Source organism: Orcinus orca, chromosome X (genome assembly GCF_937001465.1).
Source record: "Orcinus orca chromosome X, mOrcOrc1.1, whole genome shotgun sequence".
In the NCBI taxonomy this organism is placed as follows: domain Eukaryota; kingdom Metazoa; phylum Chordata; class Mammalia; order Artiodactyla; family Delphinidae; genus Orcinus; species Orcinus orca.
In genome coordinates, this window is record NC_064580.1 from 43,919,324 (window position 1) to 43,944,100 (window position 24,777).

The 24,777-nt window shown below is 45.5% G+C and overlaps 1 protein-coding gene across 3 annotated transcripts in view; it reads right to left on the reverse strand.

The window, feature by feature from the left end:
- Positions 1 to 868: 868 nt before the first annotated feature.
- The window catches only part of GPKOW (G-patch domain and KOW motifs), a 35,375-nt gene continuing 11,466 nt past the window's right edge, over positions 869 to 24,777 (reverse strand). The window contains exons 2-13 of one of the 3 annotated variants that reach the window (XM_049704331.1): positions 18,088 to 18,277; positions 17,151 to 17,305; positions 16,927 to 17,051; positions 15,021 to 15,130; positions 14,014 to 14,227; positions 13,512 to 13,644; positions 12,704 to 12,857; positions 12,402 to 12,525; positions 12,241 to 12,310; positions 11,626 to 11,711; positions 11,375 to 11,532; positions 869 to 1,554 (exon numbers count right to left, since the gene is read on the reverse strand). In XM_049704331.1, the coding sequence (XP_049560288.1) occupies positions 11,401 to 11,532; positions 11,626 to 11,711; positions 12,241 to 12,310; positions 12,402 to 12,525; positions 12,704 to 12,857; positions 13,512 to 13,644; positions 14,014 to 14,227; positions 15,021 to 15,130; positions 16,927 to 17,051; positions 17,151 to 17,305; positions 18,088 to 18,277 (1,493 nt within the window). In that variant the 3' untranslated portion in view covers positions 869 to 1,554; positions 11,375 to 11,400. Of the gene's footprint in view, positions 1,555 to 3,117; positions 8,619 to 11,202; positions 11,533 to 11,625; positions 11,712 to 12,240; positions 12,311 to 12,401; positions 12,526 to 12,703; positions 12,858 to 13,511; positions 13,645 to 14,013; positions 14,228 to 15,020; positions 15,131 to 16,926; positions 17,052 to 17,150; positions 17,306 to 18,087; positions 18,278 to 24,777 lie in introns of those variants that run through there. The other 2 variants (XM_049704332.1, XM_012537493.3) reach the window with 2 other exon arrangements.

Below are 24,777 nucleotides of genomic sequence, written 5' to 3' on the forward strand. Positions count from 1 at the left end.
ATGCCTGCCTATATTAGAAAAGAAGAAAGAACTAAATAAGAAAGGTCTAAAATCTATTATCTCAGCTTCCACCATAAGAAACTAGAAAAAGAAGAGCAAAGTAAACCTAAGGTAAGCAGAAGAAAGGAAATAATAAAGATCAAAGTGGAAATCAATAAAAATAGAAAACAGAAAAACAATGGAGAAAATCAGTGAAATCAAAAGCGGTTGACTGAGATCAACAAAACTGACAAACGTGAAGACTTACAAGAAAAAAAAAAGGGAGAAGACACAACTTACCAATATCAGAAATGAGAGGTGACATCACTACAGATTCTACAGATACTAAAACGGTTAAAGGAATATTATAAACAACTTTATGCCAATAAATTCCACAACTTCATTGAAATGTACAAATTCCTTGAAAGACACAAATTACCATAGCTCACTCAAGAAGACACAGATAGTTGCCAGGGGTTGGGGAGAGGAAAGAATGGGGAGTAATTGTTTAATGGGTACAGAATTTCAATTTTGCAAGATGAAAAGGTCTGGAGATGGATGGTGATGATGGTTATACAACAGTGTGAATATATTTAATGCCACTTAACTGTACACTTTAAAATGGTTAAGATGGTTGCAGGGGACACGGGTTCATGCCCCGGTCCGGGAAGATCCCACATGCCGCGGAGCGGCTGGGCCCGTGAGCCATGGCCGCTGAGCCTGCGCGTCCGGAGCCTGTGCTCCACAATGGGAGAGGCCACAACAGTGAGAGGCCTGCATACCGCAAAAAAATAAAAATAAAAATAATAGTGGGGGATTTTAACACCTCATTTACACCAATGGACAGATCATCCAAAATGAAAATAAATAAGGAAACAGAAGCTTTAAATGACACAATAGACCAGATAGATTTAATTGATATTTATAGTACATTCCATCCAAAAACAGCAGATTACATTTTCTTCTCAAGTGCGCACGGAACATCCTCCAGGATAGATCACATCTTGGGTCACAAATCAAGCCTCAGTAAATTTAAGAAAACTGAAATCATATCAAGCATCTTTTCTGACCACAACCCTATGAGATTAGAAATGAATTACAGGGAAAAAAACGTAAAAAACAGAAACACATGGAGGCTAAACAATACGTTACTAAATAACCAAGAGATCACTGAAGAAATCAAAGAGGAAATCGAAAAATACCTAGAGACAAATGACAATGAAAACACGACAATCCAAAACCTACGGGATGCAGCAAAAGCAGTTCTAAGAGGGAAGTTTATAGCTATACAAGCCTACCTCAAGAAACAAGAAAAATCTCAAATAAACAATCTAACCTTACAACTAAAGGAACTGGAGAAAGAAGAACAAACAAAACCCAAAGTTAGGGGCTTCCCTGGTGGCATAGTGGTTGAGAGTCCGCCTGCCAATGCAGGGGACACAGGTTCGTGTCCCGGTCCGGGAAGATCCCACATGCCGCGGAGTGGCTGGGCCCGTGATCCATGGTCGCTAAGCCTGCGCGTCTGAAGCCTCTGCTCCACAACAGGAGAGGCCACAACAGTGAGAGCCCTGCGTACTGCAAAAAAAAAAAAAAAAAAAAAAAAAAAAGACCAAAGTTAGCAGAAGGAAAGAAATCATAAAGATCAGAGCAGAAATAAATGAAATAGAAACAAAGAAAACAATAGCAGAGATCAATAAAACTAAAAGCTGGTTCTTTGAGAAGATAAACTAAATTGATAAACCATTAGCCAGACTCATCAAGAAAAAGAGGGAGAGGACTCAAATCAATAAAATTAGAAATGAAAAAGGGGAAGTTACAACAGACACCACAGAAATACAAAGCATCCTAAGAGACTACTACAAGCAACTCTATGCCAATAAAATGGACAACCTGGAAGAAATGGACAAATTCTTAGAAAGGTATAACCTTCCAAGACTAAACCAGGAAGAAATATAAAATACGAGCAGCCTAATCACAAGTAATGAAATTGAAACTGTGATTAAAAATCTTCCAATGAACAAAAGTCCAGGACCAGATGGCTTCACAGGTGAATTCTATCAAACATTTAGAGAAGAGCTAACACCTATCCTTCTCAAACTCTTCCAAAAAAGTGCAGAGGAAGGAACACTCCCAAACTCATTCTATGAGGCCACCATCACTGTGATACCAAAACCAGCCAAAGATACTACAAGAAAAGAAAATTACAGAACAATATCACTGATGAATATAGATGCAAAAGTCCTTAACAAAATACTAGCAAACAGAATCCAACAACACATTAAAAGGATCATACACCATGATCAAGTGGGATTTATCCCAGGGATGCAAGGATTCTTCAATATACACAAATCAATCAATGTGATACACCATATTAACAAATTGAAGAATAAAACCATATGATCATCTCCATAGATGCAGAAAAAGCTTTTGACAAAATTCAACACCCATTTATGAGAAAAACTCTCCAGAAAGTGGGCATAGAGGGAACCTAACTAAACATAATAAAGGCCGTATACGAAAAACCCACAGCAAACATCATTCTCAATGGTGAAAAACTGAAAGCATTTCCTCTAAGATCAGGAACAAGACAAGGATGTCCACTCTCACCACTGTTTTTCAACATAGTTTTGGAAGTCCTAGCCACGGCAGTCAGAGAAGAAAAGGAAATAAAAGGCATACAAATTGGAAAAGAAGAAGTAAAACTGTCACTGTTTGCAGATGACATGATGCTATACATAGAGAATCCTAAAAATGCCACCAGAAAACTACTAGAGTTAATCAATGAATTTGGTAAAGTTGCAGGATACAAAATTAATGCACAGAAATCTCTTGCATTCCTATACACTAATGATGCAAAATCTGAAAGAGAAATTAAGTAAACACTCCCATTTACCATTGCAACAAAAAGAATAAAATACCTAGGAATAAACCTACCTAGGGAGACAAAAGACCTGTATGCAGAAAAGTATAAGACACTGATGAAAGAAATTAAAGATGATACCAACAGATGGAGAGATACACCATGTTCTTGGATTAGAAGAATCAATATAGTGAAAATGACTATACTACCCAAAGCAATCTACAGATTCTATACAATCCCTATCAAACTACCAATGGCATTTTTTACGGAACTAGAACAAAAATCTTAAAATTTGTATGGAGACACAAAAGACTCTGAAGAGCCAAAGCAGTCTTGAGCGAAAAAAAGGAGCTGGAGGAATCAGACTCCCTGACTTCAGACTATACTACAAAGCTACAGTAATCAAGACAACATGGTACTGGCACAAAAACAGAAACACAGATCAATGGAACAAGATAGAAAGCCCAGAGATAAACCCACACACCTATGGTCAACTAATCTATGACAAAGTAGGCAAGGATATACAATGGAGAAAGACAGTCTCTTCAATAAGTGGTGCGGGGAAAACTGGACAGCTACATGTAAAAGAATGAAATTAGAACACTCCCTAACACCATACACAAAAATAAACTCAAAATGGATTAGAGACCTAAGTGTAAGATGGAACACTATGAAATTCTTAGAGGAAAACATAGGAAGAACACTCTTTGACATAAATCACAGCAAGATCTTTTTTGATCCACCTCCTAGAGTAATGGAAATAAAAACAAAAATAAACAAATGGGACCTAATGAAACTTAAAAGCTTTTGCACAGCAAAGGAAACCATAAACAAGACCAAAAGACAACCCTCAGAATGGGAGAAAATATTTGCAAACGAATCAACGGACAAAGGATTAATCTCCAAAATATATAAACAGCTCATGCAGCTCAATATTAAAGAAACAAACAACCCAGTCCAAAAATGGGCAGAAGGCCTAAATAGACATTTCTCCAAAGAAGACATACACATGGCCAAGAAGCACATGAAAAGCTGCTCAACATCACTAATTATTAGAGAAATGCAAATCAGAACTACAATGAGGTATCACCTCACACCAGTTAGAATGGGCATCATCAGAAAATCTACAAACAACAAATGCTGGAGAGGGTGTGGAGAAAAGGGAACCCTCTTGCACTGTTGGTGGGAATGTAAATTGATACAGCCACTATGGAGAACAGTATGGAGGTTCCTTAAAAAACTAAACATAGAATTACCATATGATCCAGCAATCCCACTCCTGGGCATATACCCAGAGAAAACCATAATTCAAAAAGACACATGCACCCCAATGTTCATTGCAGCACTATTTACAATAGCCAGCTAATGGAAGCAACCTAAATGCCCATTGACAGACGAATGGATAAAGAAGAAGTGGTACATATATACAATGGAATATTACTCAGCCATAAAAAGGAACGAAATTGAGTCATTTGTTGAAACGTGGATGGATCTAGAGACTGTCTTACAGAGTGAAGTAAGTCAGAAAGAGCAAAACAAATATTGTGTATTAACGGATGTATGTGGAACCTAGAAAAATGGTATGGATGAACTGGTTTGCAGGGCAGAAGTTGAGACACAGATGTAGAGAACAAACGTATGGACACCAAGGGGGGAAAGCCGTGGGGGGGGATGGTGGTGTGCTGAATTGGACGATTTGAATTGATATGTATACAGTGATGTGTATAAAATTGATGACTAATAAGGACCTGCTGTATAAAAAAATAAAATTCAAAAAATAATATGTACAATAATATCAAGAAATATTAAATACTTAGGGATAAATCTGACAAGACATTTATCCTTTTTTTCTTCAGTACAATACTTATACACCGAAGACTACAAAAACTGCTGAGACAAATTAAAGACATGTATAAATGGACCTTGTTCATGGGTTGGAAGGCTAAATATTATTAACATGTTAATTCTTCCCTAATTGATCTATAGATCTGATCCAATCCCAGTAGGCTCTTTTGTAGTAGAAATTGACAAAAAGACTCTAAAATTCATATAGAAATGTAAAAGACCTAGAATAGCCGAAGCAACTCTGCAAAAGAATAACAAAGTTGCAGGGCTAATCCTACCTGATTTCAAGAATCATTACAGGACTCCCCTGGTGGTGCAGTGGTTAAGAATCCACCTGCCAATGCAGGAGACACAGGTTCAAGCCCTGGTCCAGGAAGATCCCACATGCCACAGAGCAATTAAGTCCGTGCACCACAACTACTGAGCCTGCGCTCTAGAGCACACGAGCCACAACTACTGAGCCCGCAGGCCTAGAGCCTGTGCTTCGCAACAAGGGAAGCCACCACAATGAGAAGCCCGTGCACCGCAGTGAAGAGTAGGCCCTGCTCTCCGCAACTAGAGAAAGCCCGCGCACAGCAACGAAGACCCAACGCAGCTGAAAATAAATTAAATTTAAAAAAAGAATCATTATAAAGCTATAGTTATCAATACAGCATGATACTGGCATACAGATAGACAAATATACCAATAGAACATAACAGAGTCCAGAAATCAATCCAAAAATATGTGGACAACTGATCTTTTTCTTTCCTTTGTGGTGGATAACTGATTTTTGAAAAAGCGGAAAGCAATGCAGTGGAGGAAGGGTAGTCTTTTCAACAAGTGGTGCTGGAACAGTTGGATATCCATACTCCAAAGAATGAGCCTGGATCCATACCTCCCACCACACACAAAAATTAATTCAACATGGATTAAAGACCTAAATATATAATCTAGAACTATAAAACTTCTAGAAAACCTTTGTGATCTTGGATTAGGTGAAGATTTCTTAGATATGACATCAAAAGGACAATCCAGAAAGAACAAATTGATAAATTTGACTTCATCAAAATTGAACATTTCTGCTTTTCAAAAGACATTAAGAGAATGAAAAGACAAACCAGAGACTGGGAGAAAATACTTGCAAAGCATGTATCTGATAAAGTATCTGTATCTAGAATATATAAGAACTGCTTTTTGGGCTTCCCTGGTGGTGCAGTGATTGAGAGTCTGCCTGCCGGTGCAGGGGACACGGGTTCGTGTCCCGGTCCGGGAAGATCCCACATGCCGCGGAGCGGCTGGGCCCGTGAGCCATGGCCGCTGAGCCTGTGCGTCCGGAGCCTGTGCTCCGCAACGGGAGAGGCCACATCAGTGAGAGACCCACGTACCGCAAAATAATAATAATAATAATAATAAAAAAATAAAAAGAACTGCTTTTTGAAAACAGTTTATTAATAGGATATGGCAAAGACAAAAGGGGTGGTTTATCTCTAATTTTCATAAAGATTCTTAAAGCGCTTTTTTAAAAGAATCAGCTTTATTTTTTAGAGCAGTTTTAGATTCATAGCAAAACTGAGTAGAAAATACACCCCTGCCCCTACCTCCATGCACATCTTCCCCCACTATTGACATCTTGCACCACAGTGGTACATTTATTACAATCAATGAACCTACATTTATTGACAATAGTACATCATTGTCACCAAAAGTCCCTTGTTTACATTAGGGTTCACGCTTTGTGTTGCACATTCTGTGGGTTTTCACAAATGTATGGCACATATCGACCATTAGAGTAGCCTACAAAGTAGTTTCATTGCAGTAAAATCCTCTGTGCTCTGCCTATTCATCCCTCCCTTACTCTCTAACTCCTGGCAACCACTTTTTACTGTCACCATAGTATTGACCTTTCCAGAATGTCATATTGTTGGAAACATTCAGTATGTAGCGTTTTCAGATTGATTTCTTTCACTTAGTAATATGCATTTAAGTTTCCTTTCATGGCTATATAGCTCATTTCTTTTTATCACTGAATAATATTCTATTGTCTGGATGTACCACAGTTACTTTATCCATTCACCTACTGAAGGACAATTGTGGTTGCTTCCAAGTTTTGGCACTTATGAATAAAGCTGCTATAAATATCCATGTGCACGTTTTTGTGTGGATATGTTTTCAGCTCCTTTGGGTAAATATCAAGGAGTGTGATTGCTGGATCATATGGTAAGAGTATGTTTAGTTTTTTAAGAAATGGCCAGACGGTCTTCCAGAGTGGCTGTACCATTTTGCATTCCTACCAGTAATGAATGAAAGTTCCTGTTGTTCCACATCCTCACCAGTATTTGGTATTGTCAGTGTGTTGGATGTTTGCCATTCTCATAGGTGTGTAGTGGTAGCTCATTGTTGTTTTATTTTTTTTCATTGTTGTTTTTAATCTGCAATTCCCCAAGGACTTAAAGCACTTTTGAAGACAAGGATGGGATGAGGTTATAAGGAAAATCAGTACTACCAAAAGATTAGTGAGCAACGTTGTGGCATTTAGTCCTCTTTTGAGATGCTGTGGGGAAACAGGATACATTTAGTGCTTCTCCTCTTTAGCTGGTGGTGTCTGTTTTCAGACAATAACTCTTCCAGAGAAGCGGTTAAAGATGGGGGTGGGGTGGGGTGGGGTGGGGTGGGGTGGGGTGTGGAAGTGCTGAGGATTCCTCCGAGGCCTGGGAAGGAAGTTGCTTCCCAAGTTTGAGGCAATGCCTCAAAGTACCCCACTGGCACTGACAGAGAAGTAAGCCTTCCAGGAAGTTCCAGCAGCCCCAGTGGGCAGCCAGTGGAAGAGTCAGTTCCTGACAGTGGAAATCAGCCAGACTGACCAAAGCACTTGGCAGGCAGCTGTATTTAATGTGGCTGTGGGGGTGGGGGTGGCATCAACAGGCAGTCTCTGGCAGTGGCTGCATGGAGGTTTATGGTTGTCACCTCAGTCAGAACATTGCATGTGGCCCTCAAAGCACCATAGTACCTCTCGGACCTGACCTCCTACATCCCCTCTCCCTCATTTACTCCCCTGCAGCCACACTGGCCTCACTATTCCTCAAACACACCAGCAATGGTGTCACCACAGGGCCTTTGCACTTTGTTTCCTGACTCAGACCACTCTCCAGATAGCTGCATGACTCTCCCTCACTTCTTCATATATTTTCTCAAATGTCACCTTTGTAGTAAAGCCTTCCCTGGCCATCCTATGAATATTGCCCACTCTGGATCCCCTTTACCCTGCTGTACTTTCTCCCCGCTCCCCCCCACCCAGCCCCATGGCTGTTAGCATCTTCTAACATACTGGATCATTTACTTCTTATGCTTATTGCCTCTCAGCCCCACTGGAATGTCAGCTCCACAAGGGCAAGCATCTTTGTTTTGTTCATGGTGTTTTTCAAATCTTCAGTAGCTAGAATCATGTCTGGCGTAGAATGGAGACTCAATACTTGTTGAATGAATGATTTACCCTTTACTGTATCCCTAGCATGCAGAATAGTATCTGGCATACAGTAGGGGTTCCCCACAGATGCCTGATGAATGAATTGGAGAAATAGGGGTAACCTGGTGAGGATGTAGCTTTCCAAGTTGTTGGATACTTTCTCTCTCTGCTTGATGCTACAAACATGGAGATTAAGAGGCCCCAGTGTGGGAGTGGAGGGGAGCATCCCCCGGCTGAGGAAGCAACGTCAGAAACGAAGGGCCTACCTGTATATTTCTCCACCAAGCTCAGCCCCACGCAGTAGTCCCAATCACCCAAATACTTCACTTCTCTCTCAAAAGGCAGAGAAGCTGCTTCTTGAGTCTGCTGCCACACATTCCTGGTTCAGTGTCTGGACAGTTTTTTAACAGAGGTTGCACCCTGCCAGGGAAACTTCTGGAGACTTGGCAGAAGAGGCAGATGCTTTTTTACCCACATCTTGCTCAGACCCTGTGATGTGGAAGAAGCCAGTCTGGACAAATTGTACGGGTCACGGTCCCCAGCTTGTGAGTGGTCTGTGGAGAGTTCATGGGCTCACAGAAGCTGTCATTGCAGTAACCACTGCCTAAGGGGCAACACTGGCAGCAAGCACAGCAGCCGAGAAAACTGCACAGACTCAAAGGGTATTTGTACACAGTGAACAAGGGGCAGATTGGGAAAGCTTCCTGATACTGTCTACGCTTCCAGGAATGTAAGCAGCCCTGTCCTCAAACTGAGGGATCAGGAGGGATCCTCTCAGGGCAAGCATGTAAAGCACCGATGATCTGCCCCGGGGGGACCAGGCGCTCTGCCGAGGGCTAGGCCTTCTGGACACAGGGCTGTATTCAAGAACTTCAGGCCCCATTTCCAAAGGCAGGCTCGGGAGAAACATTAACTCTAGGAAATCAGATCTGGTGAAAGATCTGTTTTAAGTGTCATGGCGCACAGAGGAGATGGAGGGATTTGTCTGAAACTGCCAGGTTATGCCACGTTGCAGGGCAGACACATGGGACCAGGGCCATTCCCCGAGGAGCTTTCTGTCCTTCTCAAGAGCATTACCAAGATGGATTTATTATGATTTGGAGAAAGGAGGCGGCCTTCTTGACTGGGTGAAGCACATAACAGCATAGGAAAGTGATTTCTGGGTGTGCCAAATTGGGAACCTCTAGAACTCCCAACCCTTCCCAAGATTTTTAAAAAATATTTATTTTTGGCTCACGCCAGGTCTTTAGTTGCAGCACATGGGATCTTTTTAAATAAAGTTATTTATTTATTTTTATTTTTGGCCACGTTAGGTCTTAGTTGCTGTGCGCGGGCTTTTCTCCAGTTGCAGCGAGCGGGGGCTACTCTTCGTTGCGGTGTGTGGGCTTCTCATTGGGTGGCTTCTCTTGTTGCAGAGCACGGACTCTAGGCATGCGGGCTTCAGTAGTTGTGGCACGCGGGCTTCAGTAGTTGTGGCTCGCGGGCTCTAGAGCGCGGGCTCAGTAGTTGTGGCGCACGGGCTTAGTTGCTCCACGGCATGTGGGATCTTCCTGGAGCAGGGCTCGAACCCGTGTCCCCTGCATTGGCAAGCGGATTCTTAACCACTGCACCACCAGGGAAGCCCCACGTGGGATCTTTTAGTTGTAGCATGCGGGCTTCTTAGTTGCAGCACTCATGTGGGATCTAGTTCCCCGACCATGGATCCAACGCGGGCCCCCTACACTGGGAGTGTGGAGTCCTATCCACTGGACCACCAGGGAAGTCCCCTAACCCTTCCCAAGATTAAAAATACAACTCAGCCTGGAATTCCAGGGCAGCATGTGCAATCACGATGATGACTCGAGAACGAGCAACTGGGGGTGGGGGTTTGTTCTCTGGTATCTGTCTTAACAACCCTGTTTGGCTAATCTTGAAAACAGAGTTCTGGAATTAAGCAGGGATGATTAAAAAAAAAGTAAATCGGTCTGTGTAAGTGTCCCTCATATTGGGGTTACTATACTGGAAGGTTTTCTAATCATCCCTTGCCTTACTAGGCACACTGATCTGGCCAACTCACTGTCTTTCTATACCTGCTCATTTTGGCTCAAAAGGGTAGTCTGCCTCTGCTTGGCAAGGACAGAAGCTCACCTTTATTATCCTGCTTGAGGGGGAAGTGTTTAAATTCTCCACAGCTGTGCCGTGTTCTGAAGCATCAGGAGTTTATACCAGAAGCCTAGATCTAACTCAAATACCATTAATTACATCAATGACTTAGTGACTGGGGATGATTTAGAAACACTTGTGCCTGAAGTTCTGACTTCCCCTGATTTTTTTTTCTTCCCTTGTTGATTTTGTATCTTAGGCCATTAAACAGGAAAAAGGATTCTCTGGAACCCTTTAATGGAAAAAGGATAACCTTTTTGAGAACCCAGTTACCTGGAGCAACCAGAGAAATTCTACCCGAGATAGACAAAATTTTTTCACCTTCAAAGTTTTGGGACTAAAACGGGGGCCCCGAGATTAACTGACGCCTCTGGAAAGTAGTGCTAACACGTCCCATTGGTGGGGAGAAGCCTCCCTTCCACTTGACTCCTGTCACAGGCTCAAGATATCCTCTGGGCATCTGCTCTGGACCAAAAGTAAAAGCAGAGCCTGCTAGATTCTCACTCAGAAAGTTGTCCAGAGATGTGGTGTTCCAGAATCCCTAGTCTCTGCTCGGGGACAGTGTTCAGAGCTTCTGGACTCCGACAGTGAGCTCGGGAGCGGATGGATCCTTCCACTTGGTGAGCAGCCCAAGCTGGGTGGTGGGGCTGAAAAAAGGACTGGTTCCCACCTCAATCAGCACAGCTCCCATCTCCACTCACAGCTCAGCACACCATTTATGATCTCTTGTTGGTTTTTTTTTTGCGGTTCGCGGGTCTCTCACTGTGTGGCCTCTCCTGTTGGGGAGCACAGGCTCCGGACGCGCAGGCTCAGTGGCCATGGCTCACGGGCGCAGCCGCTCCGCGGCATGTGGGATCTTCCCAGACTGGGGCACGAACCCGTGTCCCCTGCATCGGTAGGCGGACTCTCAACCACTGCGCCACCAGGAAAGCCCAGACTGGTTTTTATTATATACTAAGTTCTGGTAAATACTGGGTTTGTTTCTAGCCTCCCTTCTGGTCCATCCTGTCCCAGGGCTGCACTGCAAGTGGAGGGCGGAACCACGACCCCCCCCCCGCCTTCGTGAAGGCAGGCTTTTCACACTGTACGGGATTGGTAACAACCTGGGGGATGGGAGTGTGTCCACAGGTCAGTCCTCCGAGTCGCTGGGGCCCATGTACTGGCAGATGGCATCATAGTGAAGCTCCACCACCTGATTCTCTCTCTGCAGCTGCACAAGAGCCCGGCTCTGCTCTCTGTCCCGGTCCAGCAGACGGCCCACCTAGAGTAGGGGCGGGTGGAGTCAGCAAGGCCAATCTAGATTCAGGGACATTCCCTGAGTGCTCCCATGCCCATTCCCAGGTCTTGCACTCACCCTTCCAGCCCATGGCCCCAGCACCACCATCACCCGGTTGCCCTGGACCTTAGGAACCAGGGTCTCCAGCATGTCTTCCCTCAGGCCTGTGGACAAGGAGAGGGGTGTGAGGCCTGCAGCAAGGGTCAGCCCAGTCAGGGTCCTGTCAGAAGGGCCTTTCCTGTATTCTCTGGTGCCACTCTGTGCCTCTTGACAGATGCGAGGCCCCCACATCCACTTCACAGAGGAGGAAACCTAAGGAGTGGTTCCTGGCAATAGTTGTAATAAAGGGAGCATTTATGTATGATGATGATGGGTGGGGGTGATAACAGATACCATTTATTGTGGGCATGTTGTATGCCCTGCCCTGCACAGGGAGCTTACACACATCCCTACAAGGGACCAGTTATAAGAGGGAGAAATAGGTTATCTCCATGCTAATTTTGCAGAAGAGGAAAGTGAGGCTCAGATATTCACCATCATGGAAGCGTCTAATGATCTGTTAGAGGATGCTGGGCCTTGCAAAAAACCTAACTCTGTCCAACCTCCCGCCTTTAGCCAGGCTCTTGGCCCAAGACAGCCCTCTCAATCAGCCTCCAGGATGATAATGACCCAATGGCCATCCCTCAGACTCACCTTCCAGGACCTGGCCTTCATCTGTCCGACACACACAGGTATCTGGGCTCAGGACATCTTCGACTGTCATCTGGGGAAAGGGCCAGGGGATATGAGAATGTTAGAGAGCTAAGTGGGCCCAGTCCCTGGGGAGGAAGCGGACCCAGGTGCAGGGCTCCCACCTTGGTGTTGTAATACTGGCCACCCTTGTGCAGCTTGTCCACAAACCGCACACGCAGGTCCCTGTGCAGCCAGTGCTGACTCCTGGGAGCTGCTTTCTCACTCTTGGCTGCAGGCTCATCCTGTCTGTGGAGCGGGGCCAACACCAGGCTTAGTTCTTTATCAGAGGCACATTCTGGTCATCCCACCTTTGCCGATGTCTTAAAACCCACTCATAATGCCATTCCTAGTTCCTTCTAGGCACGTGCCTTGCCCTAGAAGCCTTCTCTGACCGCTGGAGCCTCCCCACAGCCCTGACCCCTACCTCCATCTGAGATGCTCAGGGTCCCACCGGTCTGGATGGTGTTTCCGCTTCCTCGCTGAGTCCTCCTGCCGGACGTGGAGGTCCTGATCCTGAAGGGCCTTCCATGACGAGGCTGTTCCATTCTGTTGCCTTGGGGAAGTTTTGCTCACCTGGCCTGTTCAAGGGGGTGTGGGGAGAACCAGGAAACAACCTCAATGTCTCCCTCTCTTCCCTTCCAGGCCACACCTCAGCCTCAGGCCACCTCCCAACTGCCAAAGTGCCCGTCTCACCATCAAGCCTTTGTCTGGGCTATTAGAATGCTCTCCCCTTCCTTTCAACTGTCTCAGCCTCCTTCAGGAAGCCTTGCTCAACCACCTTAGCCCGTCCTGTCAGTGCTTACCTGAGTCATCTGCCTAGGGCGGGCTAGGGACTCCTGGAGGGCTGTCGGCTCCCATCTCCTATGTGCCAAACGGATCCATCCTACTGACGTGCCTAGAATGCCTTCCTCCCCATCATGCCCTAGTCCTAGCTGCTGTCAGCCCCTAGCAAAAGAGAGGTTCGCCACCCCAAAGAGACAAAGACATCCCAAGGGTAGGAACTGGTTTCCACACTTGTTCCTTCTTCCTCAGAAAGAGGCTAAAGACCCAAGGGTACTAGATCAACCTCTCTTCAATCAAACTGAATAAACCACTATGTTCATTCTCACCTCTTAACTCTGACCAGAAGTCACTCTTGCCAGGCAGACCACTGTCCTGCCCCTCTGCAGATTTAACCCTCGCCCCAGGAATACTTCTCCAACTCCCCCAGCTAGGTTAAGAGGCTCACTCACTCAGATCCAAGGAGTTCTTGTCAAACTCCTGCTGGGAGACAGGCCGCAGGCAGTACTCACTAACAGTCACCACGCGGCTCCCCACAGCCAGACGGACCATGGCCCGAGCATTGTCAGGGTCGAGGCCTTCCACCTAAAGTGTTGGGGGGGAAGAAGTGAGTGGACCTGACCCACATTCCTAGGACCACGCTGTCCACCCTTACTTCTAATAGGCCTGACCACTGTGCCTCTCCCGGCAGACTGTGGGGCTTGGATACACTTTAAGTATGTAATCCTCAGGGACTTGTGGCATATGGCATTCTCTCCCTTTTAGCTGAAAACTGAGGCTCAGAAAGGCCCAGCAAGTAGTCCTGAGTTATTGAATGAGGTGGCAGGCCAGGCAGTCCTGAAAGACAAGGACTTCCAGCCTTTATACCCCAAACCCACTTCTGCCTCCCTCTGACCCTCATGTCAATTTTCCGTGCTGCCTGTCTTGGGCTCCAGGCACATCTTGGTTCCTTACCTTCCCATAGAGGCCTCGGTGAGGGCCAGAAAGAACCACCACAGCTCCTCCAGGCACCAGTCCTTGAGGCTGGTCTTCCTTATCCTTCTCTTGCTCCTCATCTGGCCTCAGCAGGTGGTGGGGGCCGGTGGGGGCCAGGGCCTGGAACTCAGTCATGTTGGCGCCCAGCCCTAACCCCTTGGGCCTCAGTGAGTTGACACGGGGCTTCACCACTCTGCAGGAAACACAGAATATGGGCTTGTTGGGGGGATGCAGGGTCTTCAGCACTCCGTTCCCCACCCCTACCCCCAACCACCACCCAAATCCCAACCTATCAATATGTTTGAGAGTATCCTTCCCAATCTCATATTAGGGACTGTTTCTGACCTGCAGAAATGGCAATTTTATTTGGTTCAACCTAATAACCTACGGTGTATAACATCTATGACACAGTATTTACAGTGGGATATGAGGCAGATCCCAACAACCAAATATACTAATTTTTCTACAGGGGAAACCATGACTATTCATAAGCAAGAGAAACAGATTGTAAAAAGCTCAATGTCAATTCAGTTCCCATTTGGCTGCCAAATAGTTTATGAAAAAAAAAGTTTGGTTTTCAGAATTCTTTAGAGTTTGGAACTGTGGAGAACGGATTGTAATCTGTATGATCATGATAATAGCAAGTGTTTAGCCTATGCTTATCTGGGGCCAGGGCCTACTGTAAGTGCTTTATGTGTATCATTTCACTTAACTCTCACAACAGCCCTGGGAAGTCAGTACTGTTATTATCCCCATTTTTCAGATAAGGAAGCTGATGCCCAGAGAGGCAATCTTTACAGAATAGGATCTCTTAATGGAGTTTCAAAGGGCAAATAGGAGGCTTAAAGAGTAGTGGAAGGGGCTACTGAAATACATAGGGTGGTAATGTGCCCTCTCCCTGCCTGGATGGTTCTGGGTGGGCGGTAACCATGGGGGTCTGTTCCCTGGCCCGTCTGCTGTCCCCTGCCCCGACCCTAGAAACTCACTGATTGAAGGTACGGCCGATGCCCTCGCCAGGTTTCCAGCCCATGCCCCGCAGCATGGCCAGCCCATAGGCCTCTACAGGGACTGCCTCATAATCAGCCTCCTCCGGCACCTATGGGTTTAGGCAGAGGAAGGACGGTCAGGCTTGGCTTACAGTGGGCCCTCTGAAGTGTACTTGCTATCACCCACTGGGTGACCTTCGAGACTTCTTTTCCAGTCAGCTCAAGGGTGAATTTTTATTTCCTCTTGCCATCCCTCACTTTATTCCTCCATGTTTAGTCCTTGGACAAATCTTTATAAAGCACCTATTCTGTGCCAACTACCGTTCTAGGTGCTGGGGATAAAACAGTGAACAAAGTAGACAAAAACTCCTGCCCTTTGTGTGGCTTACATTCTAGTTGTAGAGACAGAATAAATAAAATTCATAAAACATGATATGCCAGGTAGTGGTAAGTCATATGAAGAAAAATAAAGCAGGCTAAGGGGATGCAGAGGGCTGAAGAAAGGAGTGTCACTGAGTTCATATTTGAGCAGAGACCAGAAGGAGAGACAGAGGGAACCCTGAAGATAAGAGTCCTCCAGAGAGAACAGTAAGAGCAAAGGCCCTGAGGCAGGACAAGATCTGCTATGTGTGGAGAGCATTATAAAAGTCAATCTGACTGAAACAGATGTGGAGGCAAAGAGGGGTGGTAAGGGATTAATCAGGAGAGCTGGGCAGGAGCCACGATAGGGTGGCAGCCACAAGGGGACCAGTGAGGAAGTTACTGAAATAGTCCAGATGAGAAATGCTGGTGGCTCAGACCAGAGAAGTGGTAGTGGTGATGGTGAGAAGTGGTCAGATTCTGGTTGTATTTTGGAGAGGAAGGATGGATGGAACTGTGATCAACTGAGATGCAGAAGGCTCTGAGAAGAGGGAAAATTAGAGAAAGGAGGCCAAAGCTGGAACAGGAAGGAGAGTGAAGTGAAGGTTTTTTTAAGATGAAAGATACCAGAGGATGTCTGAAGGCTGATGAGAACCATTCAGTCGAAAGAGTCTCTCTGGTTTGGGGCTATAGGAGAACTAGGACCCAAACAAGCATTGCCAAAAAATTGTGAACGAAGAGGTGAAAAGTAGGGTCCATGGGTATGAAAGACAGACTTGGTTACTTCTGTGGACACACCCCTCACCTCTCCTGTTATCACCTCCCATCATCACTCCCTCAATTCTTTATATTCGCTCTAGACACACCACAGATTGTCACTGATGGACACACACCACACCGATTTTCTGCCACCATGCCACTGTCTGGGTGGTTGCTGCCATTAGGAGCACTCACCCTCCTCTTCCCTCTCACTAAACCCTACCTGTCTTCCCGGCCTCGCTCCTACCACTCTGATCTGAGTCTCCATCACCTCTAGCCTGGACTGCTGCTCTCCTTGCCTCCACCTCTGCTTACTAGTCTGTTCTGCTTGTAGCAGCCAGAGAGAGCCTGTCAAATCATAAGTCTTGTCCCTTCTCTGCTCAGAGCCCTCCCATGGCTCTCACCTCACTCAGAGTAAAAGCCAAAGTCCTCACCATGGCCCACTTCTGACCTAACCTACTACTCTTCCCTGTCACTCATTCCACTCCAGCTACGTTGGTCTCCTTGATGTTCCTCAAGTACTCCAGGAAGAGTCTACCCTCAGGATCTTTATATTTCCTGTTCCCTTTGCTCAGCTCCTTCAGATAATCCCAGAATCCAAGTATCTTTTCACACCCCAATATCTGGATTCATTTGTTAATGCTTCCAAAAAGGATGGAAGGAGGCAGGGCGAGGCAGCAGGCCTTTAGTACACACACAGACTTTGCCTGCTATGTGCAGGGACACAAGTCCTAGCAGACAGGGCAGTGAGAGACTGGAGAAGGAGGGAGGCCAGGGGCCAGCTCACTGTCTCAGCCCGGGGTTCGCTGTCTGCCCCTTCCCCGATGGGGGTGCATCCTTTCTGGATCATGGGGATAGCGAGCGTGGGGTCGACACCCGCATTCTCTCTCTCCTCCAGAGACTTCGTGGATTCTAAAGAAGAATGGGAGGGAGCAATGAGGTTCCACCCTATCCTTCCATTTTCCTCCCCTTCTTCCTTCACTAGGGCAAGGCAAAGGAGGGAGCACTCACCCTCAATGAGCTCCTTCACAGCCTGGGACAGCATCCCATCCACCAAGACCTCAGTATGTGTGGATGGCCCAGGGGCCTGGGTCAGTGGCTGCCTGAGGTGGCCATGCTGGATCAAAGGGATGACAAGTTCCTTGGGGGCTTCTGAGGGCTGCACACTGATGTGGACACAGAGGGGTGAAGTTGGGAGAGTAGCACAATCAGTGAGTTCTGAGCCACAACCCTTCATTCAGAAGAAACACAAGAGCCAAACACACCCCCAGCCCCATTGACTACACCCTTCCTTCTCCTGTCTGGCTCTCCTGTTATACCTCTGGTGGTGCTTTCTTTGGATTCTCTCCCCCACCCCCAACTCTTAAATGTCACTGCCTTCGAGGACTCAGTCCTCAATTCTGGACCCTCTGTTCATCTCAAGACCCACTTCTGTGGCTTCCACTATGACCTAAAAATCACCATCTTCAGCCCAGACTCTCCCCAGCTCCGGGCTCCACACCAGCCTCCTAGATGGTTGATTCTCTTCTGGAAGTCCCTCCCTCAGACTTTCCTTTCCGAATTAAGCTGACGATAGCCTCCCCCAACCTGAATCTGCCACTCCATCCTGCTCCCCGTATGGGAGAAGCCCCAACGCTTCACCTGGGACACTAGGAGTCCTGTCATTCTCCCCTCCTTTCCTTCTTTCAGAACGCACGCTCCTCAGGGTCCCCAAGTCCTAAAGACACACCCTCTCAGGAATACATTCTCTCCTCTCAATCCCCTCGGCCAACAGGTCCAATTTCCCCACCTCCCCCACTAACTCCCGCCTTCTGACCTCCACGGATCTTCTCCGGCTGTGCTTCAGACTTCCCAGGCCACTGTCACCAAGAAAATCAACTCAAGATTCCACCCTCCCGCAGGCACCCACCGCACCGCTTGCCAAGGGATGAAACACCCAGCGCTTCACCTCTGCAGCTCCCTCCGTTTCTCGGTCTTCAAGAAATCCTTCTCCGGAGCCGCGTCTCCCGCCAGCCATCTCCGGGCGGACGTGCGACTGAAGGTGAATGAAATTGGGGCACTGGAGGCTCCCGCAGGCCACAAAACACCATCTTTGGCGTCCGCCATCTTCCCCTCGTCCCAGGCCGGCGCGCTGCTTGCTGGGAAGTTTAGTTTGCGCTCGCTTTGCTGGGGCTTGACCGCCAGCGCTACAACTACCTTTCCCAGGAAACACTGTGGCACCGCCAGGCGAAGGCGGATAGGGGCAGTAGGAAGTAATTGCCGCTCTTTTTACTTCACAAGAGCGTGTGGCGTACAGGGAAATGTAGTTCTTGGGGAAGGTAGGCGTGGTGGAAGGTGGCTTCCTTCTTGCTAACTCGTCACTCCTTCGTGTAGGCGTTTATTGGTCGCCTACAGTGTGCACGTTACTGTGCCCTACTGGTGTGGGAAATGTAGGTAAAATAAATCATTAAAAAAAAATACGGCTTCCCTGGTGGTGCAGTGGTTAAGAATCCGCCTGCCAACGCAAGAGACACGGGTTCGAGTCCTGGTTCAGGAGAATTACCACATGCCGCGGAGCAACTAAGCCTGTGCGCCACAGCTACTGAGCTTGCGCTCTACAGCCCGCGAGACACAACTACTGAGCCCACCCACCTAGAGCCCATGCTCCCAACAAGAGAAGCTACCACAATGAGAAGCCCACTTACCACAACGAAGAGTAGCCACCCCCGCCCCCCGCTCGCAACAACCAGAGAAAAGCCCGCGTGCAGCAACAAAGACCCAACGCAGCCAAAAATAAATAAATAAAATTAAATAGATTTATTAAAAAGAAAAGAAAGAAAAAAATCTGTGAGTGCCAGTTGTGTACAATAATAAATAATAGACATGTAAGTGGTACCTACAAGATGACAGATTTAATAGTGGACAAACTCTAGATTCAAATACAGTTGACCTTTAGATAACAGGTTTGAACTGCGAGGGTCCACTTATACGTGGATATTTTTCACTAAATAACCTACTACAGTACTACATGATGCAAGATTGGTTGAATACGAGGATGCAGAACATGGAGAGCAGACTGTAAAATTATACGGGGATTTTAGGGACTTCCTTGGTGGCCTAGTGGTTAAGAATCCACCTGGGGGGTTGTGTGGTGTGATGAATTGGGAGATTGGGAATGACATATATACACTAATATGTATAAAATGGATAATAAGAACCTGATGTATAAAAAAATAAAATTCAAAAAAAAAAGAATCTACCTGCCAATGCAGGGGACACGGGTTCGAGCCCTGGTCCGTGAAGACCCCACATGCCGCAAGCGCCGCAACTATTGAGCCTGCACTCTAGAGCCCGCGAGCCACAACTACAGAGCCCACGTGCCACAGCTACTGAAGCCTGCGTGCCTAGAGCCAGTGCCCTGCAACAAGAGAAGCCACCGTAATGAAAAGCACACGCACTGCAATGAAGAGTAGCCCCCACTGGCCGCAACTAGAGAAAGCCTGTGCACAGCAACGAAGACCCAACACAGCCAAAAAAAAAAAAAGTTATATAGGGATTTTAGACTGCGCTGGGTCAGTGCCCCTAATGCCTACATTGTTCAAGGGTCAACTGTATTAATAAAATAGTCTGGCCTCCTCTCTAGAGGCTCCAAGTCTAGTGGGGAACAATGACACTCAAAACAGATTTAAAAAAAAATAGTTCCTACCAACTTTAAATATGTTGTGAGAGCCAGGTCCTAAGCCCTCAGAAGATTAATGAGACAGATGCCTCTGAGTAGGACCTTAAGAGTTTGTGGAGTAGAAGAGTGATACTTAAACAAATAGTCACAAGAAAGAATACTACAAATCCGCTAAAAATTCATCCCAAGGAAATCATCCAAGATGTGTAAAAGTATTTTTATATGAGATTCATCAGAGTATTATTTATTGTAACAAAAGTTTGAAGACCACTTAAATGAACAACAAAAGGGGATGGGCTAAATGAATTATAGCACGTGGTTTGGGTGGAATGAATATACTAGAGCCTTTAAATGTGAAGCTATACATATAATTAAATGAAATGGGGACATAGTCACAATGTTTGGAAAGTAGAATAGTATGGTGGGTCAGAGGTTGCTCTTGAAAACAGGAAGCCCAATATTCAATCAATTTTGTGGCCATGTTTTGAGGCTTACAAGCCCTGGGCATCCTGGGATGGGCCCTGGTATCTCAAGGGAGAAACCATTTTGGTTTTCAAAATATACAACAACAAAAAAACTTTAAATTTTTATTTTGAAATACTTTTAGACTAAAAGAAATGTTGAAAAAATAGTACAGAGAGTCCCTGTGTATCTAGATCCCCCCTAAACATTTTATATAACAATAGTATAATTATCATAATCAGGAAATTAACATTGATGCAATACAATTAACTAAATGATAATTTTCTGTTCCAGGATTCAATCTGGGATCATACTTTGCATATAATGCTAATGCGTTTTTTAAAATTTTTATTTTATTTTATTTATTTTTGGCTGCGTTGGGTCTTTGTTGCTATGCACGGGCTTTTCTCTGGTTGTGGCGAGCGGGGGCTACTCTTCGTTGAGGTGCGCAGGCTTCTCTTGTTGTGGAGCACGGGCTCTTGGCGTGTGGGCTTCAGTAGTTGTGGCACGCAGGCTCAGTAGTTGTGGCTCGTGGGCTCTGGAGCGCAGGCTCAGTAGTTGTGGCGCACGGGCTTAGTTGCTCTGCGGCATGTGGGATCTTCCCGGGCCAGGGATCAAACCCGTGTCCTCTGCATTGGCAGTACGACTCTTAACCACTGCACCACCAGGGAAGCCCCGGTAATGCCTTTTTAAGTCTCCTCCAATCTGTGAAAATTCCTGTTCTTTCCTTGTCTTTCATGACCGTAACATTTTTGAAAAGTACAGTTCAGTTATTTTGTAGAATGTCCCTCAGTTTGGGCTTCTCTGATGAGTTCTTACAATTAGGCTGAGGTTATGGGTTCCTGGCAAGAATGACACAAAGGTAATGTGCCCTTCTCATCACATCATATCAGAGGGTTCACAATATTATATCTTATTACTAATGATGTGAACATTGCCTGGGAGGTGAACTGTCCATGGCTGAAGTGATACCCATTTCCTGAAGCAGCCACCTGAGATAGTGTGCACAATACAGGCTTACACAGGCTAGGGCCAGAGGTCCCTGAGGGTCTTGCCTTCTGGGTTGGTTCACACCTGGTCTCTGACTCACTCCTGACATGTGCCACAGAGCTCATGCCAAGTCCTGATGCAAAACTTTGTGGTGAAAATGTAATGGGAGAAAAGACACATTTTTTCCTATCTTTCCTTCATTCTGAAAACAAAATCAGGAAATTTTTTCTCTTGTGCTCCACAACAAGAGAAGCCACCGCAGTGAGAAGCTCACATACCGCAACGAAGAATAGGCCCCACTCGCCACAACTAGAGAAAGCCCACGTGCAGCAACGAAGACCCAATGCAGCTAAAATAAATTAAAAAAAAAAAAGTAATATAGGGACTTCCCTGGTACTCCAGTGGTTACTCCAGTGGTTAAGACTCTGGCTTCCACTGCAGGGGGCATGGGTTCAATCCCTGGTCGGGGAGATCCCGCATGCCAGGCAGTGTGGCCAAAAATTTAAATAAATAAATAAAAATAAAAAAGTAATGTATATCAAAGGTATAGGGACAATGTACTCAATACACAAAGAACTCCTGTAGTTCAATAACTATAAAAGGCAAGCAACCCCCAACTGAAAAATGGGCAGTGGACATAACTAGGTGGTTCACGAAATGGGAAATACAAATAGCCATGAAGCACATGTAAAGATTCTCAACCTCACTAATACTCAAAGCAATGCAAATAAATAAATAATAAAATGTTGTTCTTCATTTAACTCATTGGTAAAGACCAAAAGTAAAAATGACAACTACTTCTGTGGTAAGTTCTCTATGCCAATTGCCCAACTAAGCACTCATTTAGTCCTCCAAAGGATTCTGTGATGTAGGAACTATTTTAAAAATCCATTTTACATATAAGAGAACTGCAGCACAGAGAGGGTAACTGAGTTGGCCAAGATCACAAAATAGTAAGTACTATGGATGATGCCCAGAGTTACTAAAGATGGAAGAAAATGGGCACGTTCATACACTGCTGATAAGGGCACAAATTGATTCAACATTTATCAGGGGCAGTATAATAATATATATGCCTTTCCTGACTCAATGACTCCATTTCTAAGACTAGATCTGAAGGAAAGAATGGAAAATTGGGGCAGGATGTTCTGTATGCTAATGAGTGAATGTATGTCATACTTTTACTAAAAAGGTTTAAAAATTCTTCATGGCTTGACAAGGAACAATAGCTACAATATTTTGTTAAATGGAGAAAGCAATTTGAGGAATATGTAGGGGATTTCTGGGAAATTAATAACATTCTCTTATTTAACCTGGTGAGAGTCACACAGGTACTGTACTGATTTTACAATTTGTCAAACTGTTCATGTATGTTGTATGCATGTTCTTCTCTATTAGGTATATTTCACTTTTTTAAAAAATAGAGAAGCACTTCCAGAATAGTAGCACTAGGAGCTTGGTAGACCTTGTCCTCAACAAAGCAACCCTAACTACTGAAAATTATTTTTTAAAACAACACTTTAAAGTCTCTGGGAATTGCGTAAGGGCATACAGGAAATGGCGAAACATTTGTTCAAGAAACTCCAATAAATCACTGTAAGAACACCAAGAGTCTGGCACTTGAGCCATGACTTGCTCCCTCCTTGAACCCCAGCGCAGTGTGACAAAAAGAAGCTCTACTCCAGGACAGTGTGGCCAAGAACATGGGGCGCTCTCTCCCTCCAGTTCCCAGTCTACAGCAGTGGTTTCTCCTCATGAGGGGTAGGCTACCAGCTTGTCTCATCTCCTCCAGCCCCATGTTACAGAAGCTCTATTCTGGGAATGCATGACTAATAGGTCTGGGGCTCTCTTCTACCACCCAGACCCCATTCTTAGGGTGGAAGCTTTACCCCAGTGTGGCAGACCAAGCATACTGGGCCCCAATTGCCCACTCCACAGCTTACTGTTAGAGTGGGGGTTCCACACTGGGAAAGACAAGCAGATAATACCAAGGGATATAACCTCCCCAGCGCCCTGCTCATAGAAGATCGAGTGTCAGTCACTCCAAGAGAAGTGGGCTTCTGATCCACCCCCAGCTCTTGAGGGGGAGTGCAAAGAACAGAGAGTTTAATAGCTCTCCTTAAGGGGACTGATTTACTTGGACAGAAAGTCAAGAAGTTAAAGAATAAGGGCTTTATGAGCAATTAAGAGGCGGCTGGTATCTCCAAGATAGCAACAAGCAAAACAGAGAGAAACAGCTAAGAAGAATCCTTCTAGGGTCAGAGCAAGCCACAAAGACTGCTCTCAAAGACTACACCATACTTATACCTGAAACATTGTAAATCAACTATTCTTCAATTTAAAAAAAAGATTAAAAAAAAGACCACCCCGGGCTTCCCTGGTGGCGCAGTGGTTGAGAATCTGCCTGCCAATGCAGGGGACACGGGTTCGAGCCCTGGTCTGGGAAGATCCCACATGCCGCGGAGCAACTAGGCCCGTGAGCCACAACTACTGAGCCTGCGCGTCTGGAGCCTGTGCTCCACAACAAGAGAGGCCGTGATAGTGAGAGGCCCGCGCTCCGCGATGAAGGGTGGTCACCGCTTGCCGCAACTAGAGAAAGCCCTCGCACAGAAACGAAGACCAAACACAGCCATAAATAAATAAATATATATTTAAAAAAAAAGACCACCCCATATTTTAATTGAAAAAGGGGCCTGACTTTAATTGAATAAGACTTTAATTGGTTAACTGGAAAAAATTATGCACCAGGGTACTGTAAAAAATTAGTACCGGTTAAGCTAGGTATGGTATCAATACAGGCAGACCAGCCAGAAATTAAACCAGGAGATCAGGGAAAGAAACAAAGAGAGCCTGGATAAAAGCAAGGTCATTCCAGGGTGACTGTGCTCATGCCCAAGCCTGAACCCTTTGAAGAAGGACATCAGGTGGAAATAGATATGACTAAATTAGTCCAGTCAAGTCACTAAACAAATAAACAAGCAAATGAAAACAAAAATGGGCAGATCAGTATCTAGAGTTGCTATAATATATTATCTAAAATGTTCAGTGAAATATGCAGAGAAACAAGAAAATGTGACCCATACATGGCAGGAGCAGGCAGAACAGGAAACAGAAACTGTTAGAGGGCCCAAATGTAGGACCTAACAGATAAAGACTTCAAAGAGAAACAGGAAGGAAGGGGGCAGGGTACAATCTTTAAAAGAATGACACACCAGTTGAGGATAAGACATAAACTGGTTAGAACCAACTAGGTCCAAGATGGCAGAAGATTCAACTTCCAAGAGACCTGGAGCCTCATTATATGCTCATTTTAATATATTAGCATAAGCTAAATGACACACCCATAGGCACCATGACAGTTCCGAGGCTAAACATAGAAGGCCAAAAAGTAGGTGGTAGCCAAATCCTGGAAATCCTTGCCCCTTCTCCAAAATAGTTGGAATAATCTTCCCACTCATTAGTCTACAAAATTACCCAGCCCATAAAAACTAAATACCGCATATTTCAGGGCCTCTCGCCTTCTGAGCT